The sequence below is a fragment of the Glycine max genome, chromosome 10, assembly GCF_000004515.6.
Source record: "Glycine max cultivar Williams 82 chromosome 10, Glycine_max_v4.0, whole genome shotgun sequence".
Classification (NCBI taxonomy): domain Eukaryota; kingdom Viridiplantae; phylum Streptophyta; class Magnoliopsida; order Fabales; family Fabaceae; genus Glycine; species Glycine max.
The window spans coordinates 44,687,824-44,704,969 of record NC_038246.2 but is presented as its reverse complement, the minus strand read 5'-3'; the positions used below and the strand labels follow the sequence as shown (position 1 = coordinate 44,704,969).

Below are 17,146 nucleotides of genomic sequence, written 5' to 3'. Positions count from 1 at the left end.
TTTTTAAATATACTGTATATTCACGGGAAGAACGAAAGAAATCAGGAATTATGATAAAGAGAAATATTGGATAGCAAATGTGATTTTAGAAAGTTGTTAGGGAATAAAATTACAAAAATGTCTTTTTATTTAAAATTACTTAACAAAAAAAGAAGTACTGTAGTATGTTATTTTTTCAAGAAAAAAGGTGGTAAATGCAAGCTTACTTCTTAAAAAGAAGTAAGAGGAAGTTAACAATCCCCATTAAATAATATTGATGTGACCAATTTAATTTTCATTAAAGATAATTATTAAAAAAATCATATGATCAACTGCTAACATTATTCAAGTCTCTCTACTATATATACAGAGAGAGATTTCAGTAATTAATAAGCCATTAGAGATTTTGTTTTTCACACGTAGAAAAATGCAAATAAGAAATGATGCATATTTGGCCCTTTATACGTCAACTAGTGACTACCTTGTTGCAGAACAGTATACAGGTAAAATGGAATCTTCTACTAATGACACCATATGAAGCAACACCTGAAGTTCCCAGAAACAACATATATATGACGTCGTCATTTAATGATATACAATATGCAGAAGCAGTTGAAATGATGGAAACTAGATAAAACTACGATTTTTTTTTTTGGTTTAGATTACAAATATCTTCTACCGGAAGCAATTCTCTTCGAGTCAGATAGGACAACTATAAACTGCAAAACTCTTCCTCCGAGTATTTAAAGCAGGTATATACCCAAATTCGAATGCTGAGACCTCTGATTAAGCTTGAACAATCATTGATCCATATGCTCGGTGGTAAACTATGAAGTTACTCATCAATTAAAAAGACCACTCCATTGTCATTTTCAAAGCTGTGTGTGGTATGATCAATTACCTGAGCATAGAATAAAAAAGGCCATATAAGCCAGAGCAACATCCACTAAAACATAAAGAAAAATAAATAAAATTTACCTTCTGCAAAAATGAGAAAAGCAAAAAAACTAAACTAGTTCTTGTATATTTGGAGCCAAATTTATACTGTGTTAGGATCTCAAAAAGTTATTGCAGAGTCTAGAAAATAAAGAGGAAAGCAAAAACCAAAATGAATTATAACTCCCAGGTTCTATGGAGAGCATTGCAAATGAACTAAGATGCATGTAACTCGCTAATGACCAAGGAAAGGGGAATGTGAAAAACTTACATTTGTGTTGCTCAGTTCTAGATTGTAAAAGTCGATTGCAGCTGCCTTAAATAGAGGGCCAGCATGCCATGTTCCCCGGTTAAGCTTAAGAAATTTGGAACCTGCAACCTTGAAAACTTGGACATCCTCAATGGCTGGAGGCACATATGAATGACCGGAAGGTGACTGCACAATCTTCTTGCTTGTGCCATCCTTGATTTCATTTGAATCAACAATGGATGACTTGGCCACTCCAAGATACCAAACATGGCCACCAATAGACCCGAGGCACTGAGTCACGCTTGCATGATGTGTAATACTAGAAAACTTAAGCGGGCGATTTTCAATATGCATAATGTAGAACCTATAAAAAATACAAACTAATTCCAATAATAGGAGCTCGATGCCAATCTAAATTAAGGAATCTAATCATTTTATAAGATTACAAGCTCTAAGGATGATGAACTAGGTATAGAATAACAGATTTTGCTGAGTTTCCACAGTGAAGTTCATAGTTCCCATGCCTTGCAATTTTTTGATTTATTGGCAATTTGATGGGATAAGCATATTTTGTCCACATGATACCTCAAATGTATCTTTAAAAACGAAAAAAAAGAATAAAAAGAAAAGGATAACTTGGTGTACTTTATGCCATGATAATACAATCCAAACAGCAAAGATAATACAGCAACATGAAGTAAAACAATCAACTCATCTCTATAAATCTATATTTGGCAAAAACATAGATTAATCAAATAAAATGTAACCAACCAAAGTCAATTACTACTCCTAGTGATATTGAAATTTTAACCACAGTTCAGATTTCACAATTCAAAAAAATACTAAACCGGTAATTTAGTCCCTAAAAATATTCTGCACTTTTTGTACCTGAATTTATTTGTGAATACAAATTAGTCTTTAATGTTTTTTAACCTATGATAAGTTAATCCTTCTGCTAAATCTCCATCACCAAAGTTAACTGAAACTCCTGACATAGCATGCTATGTGCCTTAAGTGTACTGTTAAATGCTATGTCAGCAAACAAATTATATAAGTGATAACAATTGATAACAATTTTTTTCCCAATTTCTATATATGATTTACTAATTGTCATTATATAAGTGAAGACATTGATTTACCTGCAAGTTGCAACTATTGTATGACAAAACTGCATTGATCAGGCAAATTATCTACCTCATATATAGTAGCTATCTAAGAAAAGAAAATCCCTATGATGGGAACCAAGCACAGCAGTTGGTTCCATATAGTTTCTAAATTGTTTCTTCTTGATGTCAGTGTTCTATGGGGATGTTGTTATCTAATTGAGGATGGAGTTCAACAGTTTAGTGGTGTTTATACCTTAGAAGTGCTACAAAGGAAAGGACTACAACATAAACTTAAGGCTGCAAAATGCAAATATATTGGGTGTAAAATGATAAGGTGAGTCAGAGGAAGAACAAGGTGCAAAAAATGAGATTACTGATTGGGAGGCTAATTATTATGCATGGAGTAATGAAACAAAAGGAGTTTACTTTAAATTTCATTGTTTCTAAAATGGGCTATTAAATAGTAATTACTAATAGAGCAGGCACATGCAGAACATGAAATAGCTAAAAATGACTTGACAAGAGAAGAGACAAAAGGGTGAGTGAGAAAAACCCTAAAAAATTGACATGTTTATTAAAATGGAACCTTGGAGTTCCTTGAGAAAGGTCGAGTTGAGCATCGTGGGAACCAAATTCCTGGCCGTCCGGCGAAGCCTCGATGACCTGACCGTAGTCTTTGAAGGTTGACGGAGTTGCTTCGATTGCTTTCAGCGTCACTACCTTCGTGGCGTCCATTGGTTATGCCTATGCCACTCACACAAACAGACACAACACAAGGTAGAAGATGATGCTGTGTATGACAAAGAATCACTATTCACTAGTTATCTTTAATTATATTTTATGATAAATTCTATATTAGATTTATAAATAAAAATTCAAATTATGATATAAAATTAATTTAAATTAAGTATATTTTAGTTTATAATATAGATAGAGGATAATCTTGTAATTATATATATTTTTTAAAGAATATGCAAATTAATTTATATTTGTTTTCAATTATAAAGTAATTAAAAAATGATATTCTTAAAAAATAACTGGTTTTTCTAAAATAAAAAAAAATTTCAATTTTTAATTGGATCTGAAAAGTTTAAACACGTATAATTTTTTGTTTAATTACTATGAGTTGTTAAACTTTTACCAAAATTTTAGTTAGGTTTCTGAATTTTTTTTTCTTTTAATTGAGTCCTTAAGTTTTATTTGTTTTTTAATCAGGTCTAACATAAATTTAATTAAAAAAACAAATACAAATTTTGGGATCGAATTAAAAAAATTTAGTCAAAAGACTTATTTAAAAATGACAACTAATTCATCCAACACAAATTGATCCAAGAATACGTAAATCTGAATTTCACAAGAATCGAATTTGAACTTGCTTCAATTAGAATCAGATTCGTGACGCTCAAGTGCTTCCTATTTCAAATCAGCCCTTTTTCTTTTAAAATAAACGAGATTTTCTATTTTCTTATTTTGTTCTGCAAAACCCTAAACCCTAAAGAGAAGAGAAGAGAAGAGAAGAGAAGAAGATGAGGGAGGAAGAAGTGGCGGAAAGCATAACCTCAATTCTTGTTCTTCAGAAGAAGAAAAAGAACGGTGGAGGAGTGGAATCAGAGAAACTAGAATCCTTCATCCCACACCTCACTCTCCCTCTCATCCTCTCCATCCTCTCACGCAAGCCCCTCAACTCCGACCCCGCCGCGCTCCTCTCCTTCTTCCGGTGGCTCCAAACCCACGCGCCGCCGTCCCTCTGCTCCTCCCCTGACCTCCTCCTCTCCCTCCTCCCTCCCCTCCTCGCCCGCCGCAAGTTCTCCGACGCCAAGTCCCTCCTCCTCTCCTTCATCTCCTCCGACCACCGCCACGCCCTCCACTCCCTCCTCCTCCGCCCCAACCCCGCCCTCTCCAAACCCCTCCTCGACACCTCCCTCGCCGCCTACGTCCACGCCAACCAACCCCACCTCGCTTTCCAGCTCTTCCAGAAAATGAAACGTATCCGTTTCCCTCCCAACCTCCTCACCTGCAACACCCTCCTTAACGCCCTCGTCCGCTCCCCTTCCTCCCACTCCGCTCTCCTCGCCGATCACGTCTTCGAAGACTCCCTCGCTCTCGGCGTTGAGCCCAACACCAACACTTTCAACATCTTAATCTATGGCCACTGCATCCAAAACAAGTTCAACCACGCATTCGCCCTCGTCAACCGAATGGCCGAATTCGGCTGTTTTCCAGATAACATCACTTACAACACTATCTTGGATGCCTTGTGTAAGAAGGGTCAGTTGACTAAAGTAAGGGATGTGCTTCAGGAAATGAAGAATGCCGGGTTGGTTCCTAATAAGAATACTTATAATATCCTTGTTCATGGGTATTGCAGGTTGAAGTGGTTGAAGGAGGCTTCTGTGGTTATTGACTTGATGACCAAAGATGGTATGCTGCCCGATGTTTGGACTTATAATACCTTGGTGAAAGGGCTGTGTGATGAGGGGAAGATTGATGAGGCGATTAGGGTTAGAGACGAGATGGAGAGTTTGAAGTTGATTCCGGATGTTGTTACTTATAATACTTTGATTGATGGGTGTTTTAAGTGGCGTGGCAGCACGGAGGGGTTTAGGTTGTTGGAGGAAATGAAGTCGAGGGGGGGTGTTGAGCCGAATGCGGTGACTCACAATATAATGGTTAAGTGGTTCGGTAAGGAAGGTAAGATCAATGAAGCGAGTGATGCTGTGGTGAAGATGGTCGAGAGTGGGGTTTCTCCCGATTGTTTTACTTATAATACTATGATTAATGGTTTTTGTAAAGCTGGGAAGCTGGGAGAGGCATTTAGGATGATGGATGAGATGGCAAGGAAGGGGTTGAAACCAGATATTTGTACTCTTAACACCATGTTACACACTTTGTGTATGGAGAAGAAGCCTGAAGAGGCATATGAGTTGACTGTGAAGGCCAGGAAGCGAGGTTATATTCTTGATGAGGTGACCTATGGAACTCTGATCATGGGATACTTTAAGGGTAAGCAAGAAGACAAAGCTTTGAAGCTTTGGGAAGAGATGAAGAAGAGAGGGATTGTTCCTAGTGTTGTCAGTTATAACCCTCTAATCAGAGGGTTATGCCTGTCTGGGAAAACTGACCAAGCAGTGGATAAATTGAATGAGCTTTTGGAGAAGGGTTTGGTCCCTGATGAGGTTTCATGTAACATAATTATTCATGGTTACTGCTGGGAGGGAATGGTGGATAAAGCATTTCAGTTCCATAACAAAATGGTAGGGAACTCATTCAAACCAGATATCTTTACACGTAACATTCTCCTTCGAGGACTTTGCAGAGTGGACATGCTGGAGAAAGCTTTTAAACTCTTTAACTCATGGATCTCTAAACAGAATTCTGTTGATGTAGTTACATACAACACAATGATTTCATACCTTTGCAAAGAAGGGAGATTGGACGAAGCGTTTGATCTTATGACTGATATGGAGGTTAAAAAATTTGAGCCTGACCAGTATACTTACAATGCCATTGTTAGGGCACTTACTCATGCTGGTAGGACCGAGGAAGCAGAGAAATTCATGTCAAAACTTTCAGAGACAGGGCAAGCTGTGAAAACTCATGACACTTCCCAAGAGCTTGATGCTTCAAGTGATATTATGTACTCTCAGCAAATAAGTGATTTGTGTACCCAGGGGAAGTACAAGGAGGCAATGAAACTATTTCAAGAGTCAGAACAGAAGGGAGTTAGTTTAAATAAATATACATATATCAAGCTAATGGATGGGTTTTTGAAGAGGCGCAAAAGCATATCGAAAGTTGACCATGCAAATTGAAACAATAAATTGGCTAGGTATTTATCTTGGCATATGGATTTGGGATGCCCATGATGCTGAAACATGTTGTAGAGGTGCAGTTATGATGACATTCAATGATTTCATGTAAGTTCCATCTTCCAATTTGCTTATTTAGCCAACATGCCATATGTCTTATTTGCTACCAGTTCATGTATTTCTGATTTTTTTTTTTCAGAGCACTCGTAGTAGGGTTTTATTTGAACATAATAGGGTTAGTATGTAGAAGGAAGAGGGAGTTAAATTGTGGGCCCAGGGTGTAAATATGAGAGAACAATCAGAGTTGAGTCATACGAGAGGGGGTGTGAGAGAAGGCATCCAATTTGTTCTGCCAACACATGCATTTGCTTTATTTTGTTTGTTCCTAGAATTAGCTAATCAGTACAAGGAGTTTCTTGTGTGAGTTAAGAGTGTAGAATTATCCATACATTAGTGGAGATTGTAATTGTCGTAGGCTCATACTATATTTTATATCAAGGTCCTCCCTTCGACTTTGTTCTTCTTGTTGATTTAGTTCCTGGTTTTATTTGTACTAGTACCAGTAAGAATTCAGTATTCATGCCAAACTATAATACACTGTGCTGAAACTTAGATAACTTGCTGATAAAATATTGCTGGATTATGTTATTATGTAATTTCAGACACGTGTAAATATCCTTCAACTCTATTTTGGTATCAATCTAGTGTTTATAGTGGTGACATTCCATTTCTTTTTTTATATGCTGTAGTGATGCGGACTTCTTGGTTTTTGTTCTTGATCTGTGAGCAGAATTGATGCATACAATTAATAAATTTTTATTATATTTATAAATTGATGCAGGACATATGAGAATGAAATAAAAGTTTCTAACTTCCCAAATCATAGGCATATGATTATTACTTTTCATCAAATCTGTCAACGCCGTGATTGATCCATGTAGTCAACCCAACCTAGTGGGATAAGTTTTGGGTATTGCTGTTGTTGTGGGAGTTTGAAAACTGAGTTCTAATTATGTTTACATGTGAATAAAATGCTGAACAGGGCATTCCTGTTGTAGTTTGTGCATCTCATTTTGTCCAGTATTTTGGATACGAATTAGGTTTATCAGTTTCACTGTACTATTCAACTGTCTCCTGCTTTCCTGTCAAATCTGTGACAAGAAGAGGTTAATAAGACATAACATATGGTGTGGTTAGGTAAACAATTTAATTAGTACTTTTTTTATGAGATTATCACATAAGAGCTTGTATTTTAAGTTTAAAAGGTTGCTGACATAAGCTAAAAAGAGCTTATGAGAAGGTCATAGGCCCTATTTGGATGAAGTTCTTCATTTATACGTATAAGAGAAGAAAATAAGGTGAAATTAGTTTCTTCCATAAGCTGAAATCAACTTATGCAACTAAGTGTTTTGGGAAGTTAAATGAGAGAGCTTATATACAATGTTATTGGAAAATGTTTACTAATTATTTTATTTTTTGCTCAGCAAAAATAGGTATATATATATATATATATATATTAAGAGTACCAGTGGTACTAAAGATACATGATGAGAGTATGCAGACAGCTGGTTCCTTTGGTCAGACTAGAAAATCTGATAAGCTATGTTGTCAATTGCGGGCGTCGCGGCTCCCATCTGCGACGGGGATGGACGTAGCGGCGTGGTTCAACATCACGGTTGGCGCGGCTGCTATCACGGCGGAGCGTGGCAGAGTGGCGCGGGATCTGGACCGGATTTTCGTGCCGCTACACTGAAGCTGTGGAAATTCCGAAAATGCCCTCACTTAATGCGGGAAAGTGAGGGTATTTTTGGTATTTTCGTTTTTGTATTACCTACTCAGGGCTCCATAGCTGGAAGTCGAAAACCCTAGCATGTTGCTGCTCTTCACACCTGCGAGGCTGCAACACCCCGGCAAGGATGTGACCCCTGCGACACCGGCGAGCGCCGCTACCTCCTCCACACCCAGGAGCACGCTGCGAGTCTGCGACATTGTTCGTACCTTTCTTTCCCAATACGCTATGAGTCTGCGACATCGTTTCCTTGCTTGAGGTTTTCTATTTATTGTTTCTTTTTTTTCCTAATTATTTAATTGCCTTTTTTTTTTCAGTGTGGGTGCCATGAGCTGGGATATGTGTGCATATAATCAGTTTTCAATTCATTATATTTAGATATTAATTAATATTGCCCTCTCATGTTTTATTATTATTTTTATTTAGTATTGTTTTGATGCTATCCACTTGTTTTAATTTCCACAGTCAATCAGTAGTTCATAATAATCAATGTTTATTAGCTTGACTTTTTACTTTATGTTTTGTAACTTTTGTTTAAGTAATTATGTTTTCGGTTATTTTTCTGTTTTTGAACTTATATATATACATATTATTAATTATTTAACATATATAAAAAACATTATAATAGCAGTCATCCCGCTATCCGCTATCCCGCTATCCCACTTTTGGGGTCTGCTGCTCCGCGGGTATTGACAACTATGCTGATAAGGAACCGAGCTAGCCACTCTATAAAATATTACACATGTCCAGCAACTACTATCCTTTCCTAAGTACAAAAACCTTCTCTTAGGTTAGTGGACCATTGGTTGAAGTGCAATGCAAAATCTTTCTCCATGGATCTGAGCCATGTCCAAACTAGGAGTATTGCATCATCCAACAACTTGCTTCCATTGAAGGTTTCATTTTAAAAAACTATCATATTTCTTTGCTGCCAGATGATCCATGTTAAAGCTACCCACCAACACTTCCATCTTTTGGATTTTATCCCATCAACATTCCCACTGTCATGTTGCAAAAATGATCCCTCGGATTTTGTGGTATCTGCTATGTTCACCCAAGACAATGACTCCCACCATAAAGGTAGGATTTTGCTGCAATTGAAGAATAAATGGGCTGCATCCTCCTCCTTATTTCTGCAAAATGGGCACAACATGTCATTTACCTCAACTTGTCTCCTTCTCAAATTAGACTTCGTTGGTAATCGGTCTCTGATTAGCGTCCATGCAAACACTGCTGATTTGGCTGGGATCTTAAGTTTCCATAGTTCCAAAAAACCTCCATCCCGGTTCTCCCCCAATGATTCTCCCAAGAGCAGATCATACACGCTTTTTGTTGTATATTGTCCACTTGGATCAGGTTTCCAAACCCAAGTATCTGCTTTATGTGGTTGGATTGCTGTCTGTGCTGTCTCCCCTAAAAATCCATCAGCCATGTCAACTTCATTATCAAATAAGGGTCTCCTCCAAATGTAATTCCATTCCCAACCTGCATCTGTGTGGCTCCCCATTTGCTTGATGAATTGTTGTTGCTGGCATGAAATTTGGTACAATCTAGGATATTTTACCATTAATGGTACATCAGTGCCAATCCAGCAATCTTCCCAGAACCTAATCTTGTCTCCACATCCCACCCTCCATGTTGTTTCATTTTTAAGTACAGTACTCCGTTGCTGTTAGTGAATCACCATCATTAGATCCTTCCACCATGGAGATTCATTGCTGCCTCTTATTCCTTCATCCAGGGATCTCCATCCACCATATTTAGAATCCATAATTTTGGCCCACAGTTCCCCATGCTGCTGAAATAGATCCCATCTCCACTTCCCAAGCAATGTTGTGTTGAATGTCTTGAGATCCTTTATGCCTAGACCCCCTTTGTCTTTTGGGAGACACACCGTTTCCCATTTGACCCACGCAATCTTCCTTTGCTCCATTCCACCGCCCCATAGAAATCTACGTTGAATACTGACCAACTTGTTCACTACTTTGGTGGGTACCCTAAAAATGAGAAAAAATAAATGAGAATAGATTAACGACTACATGTATAAGGGTCACTCTCCCCCCAAAAGATATGTGTCTTTGTTTCCATCTGACTAATTTTCTCTCACACTTTCTAATGATAGGATCCCACAACTCGTTACGTCTTGGGTTTGCACCAATGGGGATACCCAAATACATGAATGACATGGACAGCATGCTACAATTTAGATACTCAACATCCTCCTTCCTCCACTGATCTGATTTCCCAATTGCCCCAAAACAGTTTTTTGCAAAATTGATTTTGAGGCTTGATGCAAGTTCAAAACTCCTCAGAATGATTTTGATTGCCTTCATATTCTGCATTGTAGCTTCACCAAAAAATATGGTGTCATCAGCATATTGTAGGATGCTGACTGCCTCATTGTTTTTCCCCATTAGGAACCCGCTAAACAACTTCTTATCCACTGCTTCTCTCATCAGTTCGGTTAGAGCTTCCGCAACAATATTGAACAGTAGAGGCGCTAGGGGATTACCTTGTCTAAGGCCTCTTTGTGGAATGATTTAAGTGGTGGGGCTACCATTTACCAATATTGAAACCGAGGCAGAATTAAGGCATCCCTCGATCCAATGTATCCACTTGGGACAAAAGCCCAATCTCCGCATCATGTATGATAAGAAATCCCACGAGACGAAGTCGTATGCCCTTTCATAGTCTACTTTAAACACCATGCTTGGCTTTTGGCATCTCTTTACTTCCTCCTCCGCTTCATTGGCTATCAATACACTATGCAACAAGTGTCTTCCACCTATGAATGCAGACTGTCTTTTATCTATTATGTCTGGCATTACCTTTTTCATTTTGTTTGCTAGAAGCTTGGCCACAATCTTATACGCACAGCCTATTAGTGAAATAGGTCTGTATTCATTAAGATTTTGTGGATCGTTCACCTTAGAGATTAGGGCGATAAAAGATTCATTGCAGTCCTTTGGAAAAATCCCGTTGACATGAAATTCATCAAGGAACCGAATGATATCAGGTTTTAGTAACTTCCAAAATTGCTTAATGAACTTGAAGTTTAATCCATCAGGTCCTGGGCTTTTCTCACTTCCACAATCCCATACAGCCATCTTTATTTCATCCTCATGGTAACGCCCAACCAGCATATCGTTTTGTTGCTGCCCAATACTAGGAAATCTGATTCCATTAAATTCTGGTCTGTCCTGCTCGGGTTCACGGAATCTATGCAAGAAGAAATTACGAACTTCCTCCTTCAATCTTATCGGTTCCTCTACCCATGAACCATCAATAAACGCTTCTTTGATTGCATTTTTTCTGCTGTTAGAATTCATCAGCAGCTGGAAATAGTGTGAATTACAATCCCCTTCTCTGATCTATCTTGATCTCGCCTTCTGTCTCAATAAGGACTCATGTGATTGAGCAGCTATCCATGGATCTTCCTGTAGCTTTTTACGGATCGCCAGTTCTTGGGAGGACAATTGTCTATCAGTGCTAGCATCTTCCAGCTTGTTTAGGTCAGCCTCAATCTCTTGGACCTTCTTAAGTGTGTCACCAAACTGCTCCTTGTTCCATAATTTCATCCTCTCCTTAAGTCTTTTGATTTTTTCTTTGAGTGCGAAACCCCCTCCAACCCCTTGGTTGTGTGTTTGTCCAGCACTCCTTGACTATATTCCCAAATGACTTATCTTTTAGCCAGCAATCAAGAACCCTGAAAGGTTTGAGCCCCTAGTCCACATTTTTAGATCTAAGCAGGACAGGACAATGATCCGAAAAGTTTCTGTCCAAGATGAATTGGGTGCTTCTAGGCCATTTAGTGAGCCAAGCATCAGAAACAAATATTCTATCTAATTTGTTCTTAGCAGCCCTATTTGGGCTGAACCACGTAAATTTTCTCCTTACACATGGTATCTCTTCTACTTCTAGCTTTGCTATCCAGTCATTGAACTCACTGACGGTGTTGTCATCCACCCCCCTCTGAGACACGCCACTCTTTCTGATGGATGTCTGATGCTATTGAAATCTCCTAGTAAACACCAAAGGCCAGCAGGATTTAGGTTTTTCAGCTGCCTGACAGAGTCCCACAAAGCACCCTTGCTATGAACATCACATGGAGCATATATGTTAACTATAAAAACTTTTTGAGCCTCTTGAGTCCACACTCCTTCCAGTAAGATGAACCCCCTTCCAGTGACCTTTCTTTCCACTTTGAAAGCTTGCTCGTTCCATTGGCACAATAGTCCTCCTATTGTGTTTGATGCAGGTTGTAATTACTAGCTAACTTCAGGGTCTCCCCACAAAGCCTGGCACATGGTCTTGTCAATTTGCTCCTTCTTAGTCTCCTGAATGCATAGCATGTCTACTTAGTGTTTCTTGACCAATCTCCTAATTGCTGTCCACTTCACCCCCCTCCCTGGCCCTCTGATATTGTAGGATATGATATTTTTGAGAGAATATTCCTATTTCCCAGTATCTCTGCCACTTTCCTGTCTCTGTTCTCCATTGCTCTGATTCTGTCAACGATTTTAACATGCTCTGTTTCACATGTCACCCCCAATTCTTTTGCCAACTCCCATTGAGATGTTGCCTCCTCTAGCTGGTATGTGCTGACTCCAGTGATGATTGGTGGTGTCTCCCCATTTTCAGTTTACATTCCAGGTTGCAGTGGTGCTATGTCCGTGGGTGGTTTGTGTCCTTCGTAGCATATATTTGTTGTCTCGATGAGCACGATGGGCTGCTGCTGTTTATTTAAATTTATATTTGCTTCTGTTAATTTCTCGTTTCCACTAAGATGGGCCTCCTGCTTTCTGCACCCCCCATTCCTCGAATACACTTTCAAAGCGCTTGTGTTTTCCATTTTGTGGTATTGTGGGCTGTTGCTATCCTGGTGTGGCTTTTCAGCGGTGGTGTGAATAGTAAGGCCCATAGTATTTGTGGGCCCCTTATCATCCACTCTCATGTCATGTTTCTCTTTGTTAGTTTGCAGTTGTGACCTGTTGGGGCAATCCTTGTCATCCACCTTTTGGCCCTAGGCAGAGTTAGCCTTTTCTATTTCAGTGCACCAATGTACCATGACTGTTGTGCCTCTGCTCCCGTGATGTTGCTGTTTTTGTGCTCTACGAGTTTCCTCTTCGCCAAAACATACCTCTGCGTTTGGCATGGACCACGCTGTAGGTTCTAACCCTTTTCCAGCTTCCAGTTTTGCGACGCGTGTTTTGTGGTTGGGGCAGTGTGCCCACCTACCACGATCCTTACTCATTGGATCTTCCTCGTCTCGTGGTCCATTGGGTATCGTCGCGTTGTCCTGGTTCGTGAATCTGCCGATGCAGTCGCCGGTGAAACTTCTGGGCATGTACTCAGTTCCAAATGCTCTGATCATCTTCGACAGCAGGGTGCCGGTGTCGCTGTCGTCTGAATCGATTTCATCCGACGACCAAAGGGCGCTCTGAAAATGGCAAAAACACTTTCCGGTGTTGTTCCCGTTTTCTTTGACGATGTGAACTTTGTGGACCTCCCCGCCATGTGAATGTCAAATGTGTGTTGGAGTATAGGCCTCCATGGGGTTCTGATGAGAACCCTTGCCCTGTCTAACCTCCGCAACTCTTCTCCGTCGTCATCCACCTCCACCAGGTCCCTTATTGCTGCCACGATTTTGCGAAGTTGCGCAATATCCCATGCTACTAATGGAATGCCCCAGCATTGAACCCAGACCAGTCCGTGTCCTGGTCTCAATGTCGGATTCCATTTCTCTAACGAGTGAAACGGAGACAAGCCATGCCTAGTTTCTTCGTTGACCAGCTCTTCTGCTTTGGTATCGGTGAGGCCAAGAAGGAGTATCATGTCATCTCCTAGGTATTTTGGCACCACGTTTGTTCCTACATCCCAAGGGATTTCGTCCTCAACTCTGTTGAATATCCTCAGTTTCTTCAGCCGGCCCACCCATTCGTCACTGTTCCATTTCTTCTCCCCTGTCGGGATCTCAAGCTGGACCGATGAATATGATCCATCAGGTTTGAATGTCGTAATCTGTGGGTTCCTCCATTGCCCTGCATTCGTTGTGTTTGTGGCCACCACCTTCGCGTATGACACTGAAGGTACCCTGCACTGCGGTGCTGTTTGTCGAGCTGCTGCCACTTCATTGTTGTCACCATCCACTTGTGGCCTGGGTTTTAATCTGAGTTCTTCATACCTCGCCTTTTCTCTCCCATATTTTGAAATGTTCACGTACAACTTCAATGATGTTGTCTAGCTGTCTTTCCAATCTACGCACGTCGGACACCCCTCTGAACCTCACAAAACTGTATTTCCTACCGGCTTTGTTCCTTTGTTTGGAGATGAAAATTTCTCTCACATCCCCCCATTTTTTGAACTGGGCCCAAAGATCTTTCTCCGTTGCATCTTCGGGGAACCTTGTGAAGTAGAAAGATGAAATAGCGGATCTCTCCCTCCAGTTTGCATGAGAGTACCTGAGATGTTGTCCACGCCTTGTTCCTACATAGCTCCGTCGGGGATCCTCTCTCTCTCTCGCCCCTTCTCTCTCTCTACCTCTCCCTCTGGTCGTAACAGTGACCCACTCACTATCTCTCTCTCTCTCATCTATCTATCTATCTCTTTTTCTCGCATAAAATGAATTTGTTTACTAATTATGATATTCACATGTGAATAAAATGCTGAACAGGGCATTGTTTTAGTAGTTTATGCATCTGATTTTGTGCAGCATTTTGGATATGGATTAAGTTTATTGGTTTCACTGTACTACTCATACTCCTGCAAGAAGTTAATAAGACAAAGGGTGCATTTAGGTATACAACTTGGTACTTTTTCAATAAGCATATTACACGAGAACTTATATCATAGTTTAACCGTGAAGCTTACTGACATGAGCTAAAAAAAGATTTTATATGGTCATAGCCTACTTTTATAAGCCCAAATAAACTCCATATAAGTTCTTCCAAACACTCCCATACTCGGATCCAATTTATGTAATTACGTAAAAATTGACATGATTTCCTGTTAGACTCAGTTTTTTTTGTTTTCACTTTAGTACTTCATCTCTAAACCACAAGGTGCATGTTGAACACTTTTTTTTGTCTGATTGCAGTTATTTGAAATGGTTCAACATATGGTTTTCTTTGAACTGCTGCTTGATATATCAAGCATTTCTTTTATTTTTTTTCCATTTGTGGTCATTGACAATTTTGTTGGGTTATAAGTTAATAATTTTGCCCGTTTTAAATTCACATGCTTTTACCCTTCCACTGATTTATGTCACAGACTGCCTGATCCAATGTTTCTAAATTTGATTTCCTCAGTGACTAAAATGGTCTGTCTTTTGTCTTACTTTCTTTGTAGCCTAAACTTCTTTCTTTGAAACATGTACTTATCTACCCACTTTTTAATCATAATACCAATTGTAATCTACTGTCATTAGGTGAAATATTAGTGTTTAATCATTATATGGTTTTTACCTAATTAAAATGAACTATTTATGGTTTTCTAAGTTTGCACAGAACGGAATGCCTTTTTATCTTCAGTGTTTGTTTGTCTATCTCTATATATATCCCCCCTTCTAGGATTTTGATTCTTATGTTTTGTCGAATTGCTAAGGTATGTCAGGGTCTCCATCTATGCTCACCTTCTTAAATTGCAATTAACAGGAGGTGGGGTTTTGGAAGAAATATTTAAGAGAAATTTTCAGCTTTTTTCACTGTTTAGCCAACATACTTTATATGTGTATTTGCCTGCCTTGTTCATGTCTTTTTGGGAATTTTAGATGGGGATGCTGTAGTTCAAGTTTAAATGAACTTGTACATGTCTGAGATATGATTATGCTTTATAATATGCGGCAGCACGGAATTGCTTTAATAGAACGATTCTCTAGCTGCATTGGATCATCAGTGAACTCTTAATATGTTGGTGCCAATTCAAAATATTATTGATTCAAAAGATATAATTGTAAAAAACCATTTTGGTAATTCAAAAGATGGTTGTTTAATTATTATGAGAGTATACATCATAATGTACTTACAGTATTCATTGTTCCAGCATTCTATTATGCATACCGGAAGGTCACTGTGTTTGTTTGTTGTGATTATAAATCTGAAGTTTCTTATTTTATTTGTCACCCTGATTGTTCTTTTAACAATTAACTGTCCATGTAAACTTTATAAAAATGGTTGGTAAATATTTGCAGCAACTAATAGACAAGGCTTGGAGGATTCTTGATTTGATATTTTCTGCTGTAGATGTTTTGAACATTTTGGTTAAACATTATTTTTATGTTGAAATATATCCTATTGATAAGTTAGCCTGGTCATTTTGACATAAAAACATTACAGGTCTCTCCTGCAAAGTGAGGTGAAAGAAGCTCGAGTGAGTTTTTGCTCGGGGGAAAACTTGACTGGTGATTGATAAAAGGGCAGTTCATGCAACCATCCTTACTGACGTAACAAGCAATCACTTGAAGGCTACATCTGTGGCTGATTCATGATCTGACTATCTGGGTGATAATGATGATTTTATAACATGAAATCAGCTTTTACTATGACCAGGATAATAAGTGTAATGCTACAAGATTCCGAGAGGAGAAAGGGGTACTTTAAGCTTTCGATGGTGTGATTCATTTGTTATCAATGTAAGATTTAAGATGGTGTTGGCATATGAATAGAACGGAATGGGACAACCTGTTCGGTTTAGATCTTTGGGGTTTTTACCTTTTTGTGAAACTAAAATGTACCTAGTTTTGTTATGATTTGGATTCCCAAGTTCTTGTTATGAGTTGAGCTCCAAAAATTCATTACGTCGACTGGTCTTGTACCACAATTAAATTAACTTGGATTTTGGAGTTTAATTTTGATGCATTAGTAATAGAAAAAACTTGTCCTAACAATTTTTAAAATAATTGCTGTTAAAGTTGATATTTTTTAATCATACCACAATTGATTATTAGATAACAGTTTTTTTTTTTACACTGAATTGTTTAATTAAATTATTATGCTTAAATCATAATTGTACTATGACATGAGATTGCTCTATTCTACATAATATAACTCGGGTTCTGTTAAGTGCTGTGGTGGAAAGAAGATTTGATTGATTTCGATGCAAAGTTTATATTCGGTTTGTTCATTCAACAATTTTGCAGTAAAGTCGATTACAGTATAACCATAACCTAATGGATCATTTCTTTTTGGGAGTTGCTATTGGTCCCAATGCCTTCTCCTCATGCCTTCTCCTCATGATTCCATTGTATACTCATGTAACAAAATCATAATTTCATTGGGAA

At 38.7% G+C, this 17,146-nt stretch overlaps 3 protein-coding genes across 6 annotated transcripts; 1 reads left to right on the top strand and 2 right to left on the bottom strand.

Annotated features, from left to right (window-relative positions):
• Positions 1–710: 710 nt before the first annotated feature.
• LOC100526980 (uncharacterized) lies at positions 711–3,069 on the bottom strand. Its single transcript, NM_001249878.2, is given in 3 exon segments — positions 711–880; positions 1,187–1,529; positions 2,858–3,069. Coding segments are annotated over 3 exon segments (558 nt in total). The 5' UTR covers positions 3,007–3,069; the 3' UTR covers positions 711–814.
• A 510-nt stretch (positions 3,070–3,579) lies between these two features.
• On the top strand, positions 3,580–16,638 carry LOC100808380 (pentatricopeptide repeat-containing protein At2g16880). 4 transcript variants are annotated; one of them, XM_041005880.1, is made up of 3 exons: positions 3,580–6,188; positions 7,565–8,070; positions 16,203–16,638. In XM_041005880.1, exon 1 carries the CDS (start codon positions 3,798–3,800, stop codon positions 6,081–6,083), a length of 2,286 nt encoding a protein of 761 aa, XP_040861814.1. In that variant the 5' UTR covers positions 3,580–3,797; the 3' UTR covers positions 6,084–6,188; positions 7,565–8,070; positions 16,203–16,638. The 4 variants fall into 4 exon arrangements, with proteins under 4 accessions (XP_040861814.1, XP_040861813.1, XP_040861812.1 ...); XM_041005879.1 differs by having other exon boundaries at positions 7,565–8,128; XM_041005878.1 differs by lacking the exon at positions 7,565–8,070.
• On the bottom strand, positions 9,542–10,325 carry LOC102663210 (uncharacterized). The gene is made up of 2 exons (XM_006590134.1): positions 9,979–10,325; positions 9,542–9,866 (listed from the first exon to the last, which is right to left on the bottom strand). Exons 1-2 carry the CDS (start codon positions 10,323–10,325, stop codon positions 9,542–9,544), a joined length of 672 nt encoding a protein of 223 aa, XP_006590197.1.
• Positions 16,639–17,146: the final 508 nt, after the last annotated feature.

Bases quoted from the DNA above. Each gene is read 5' to 3' on its own strand.
- LOC102663210 (XM_006590134.1), bottom strand. From the start codon at position 10,325: ATGAGAGAAGCAGTGGATAAGAAGTTGTTTAGCGGGTTCCTAATGGGG. The intron at 9,867-9,978 runs GTGTGAGAGAAA...TCTCATTTTTAG, and splicing joins TGGGATCCTATCATTAGAAA to GGTACCCACCAAAGTAGTGA.
- LOC100808380 (XM_041005878.1), top strand. From the start codon at position 3,798: ATGAGGGAGGAAGAAGTGGCGGAAAGCATAACCTCAATTCTTGTTCTT.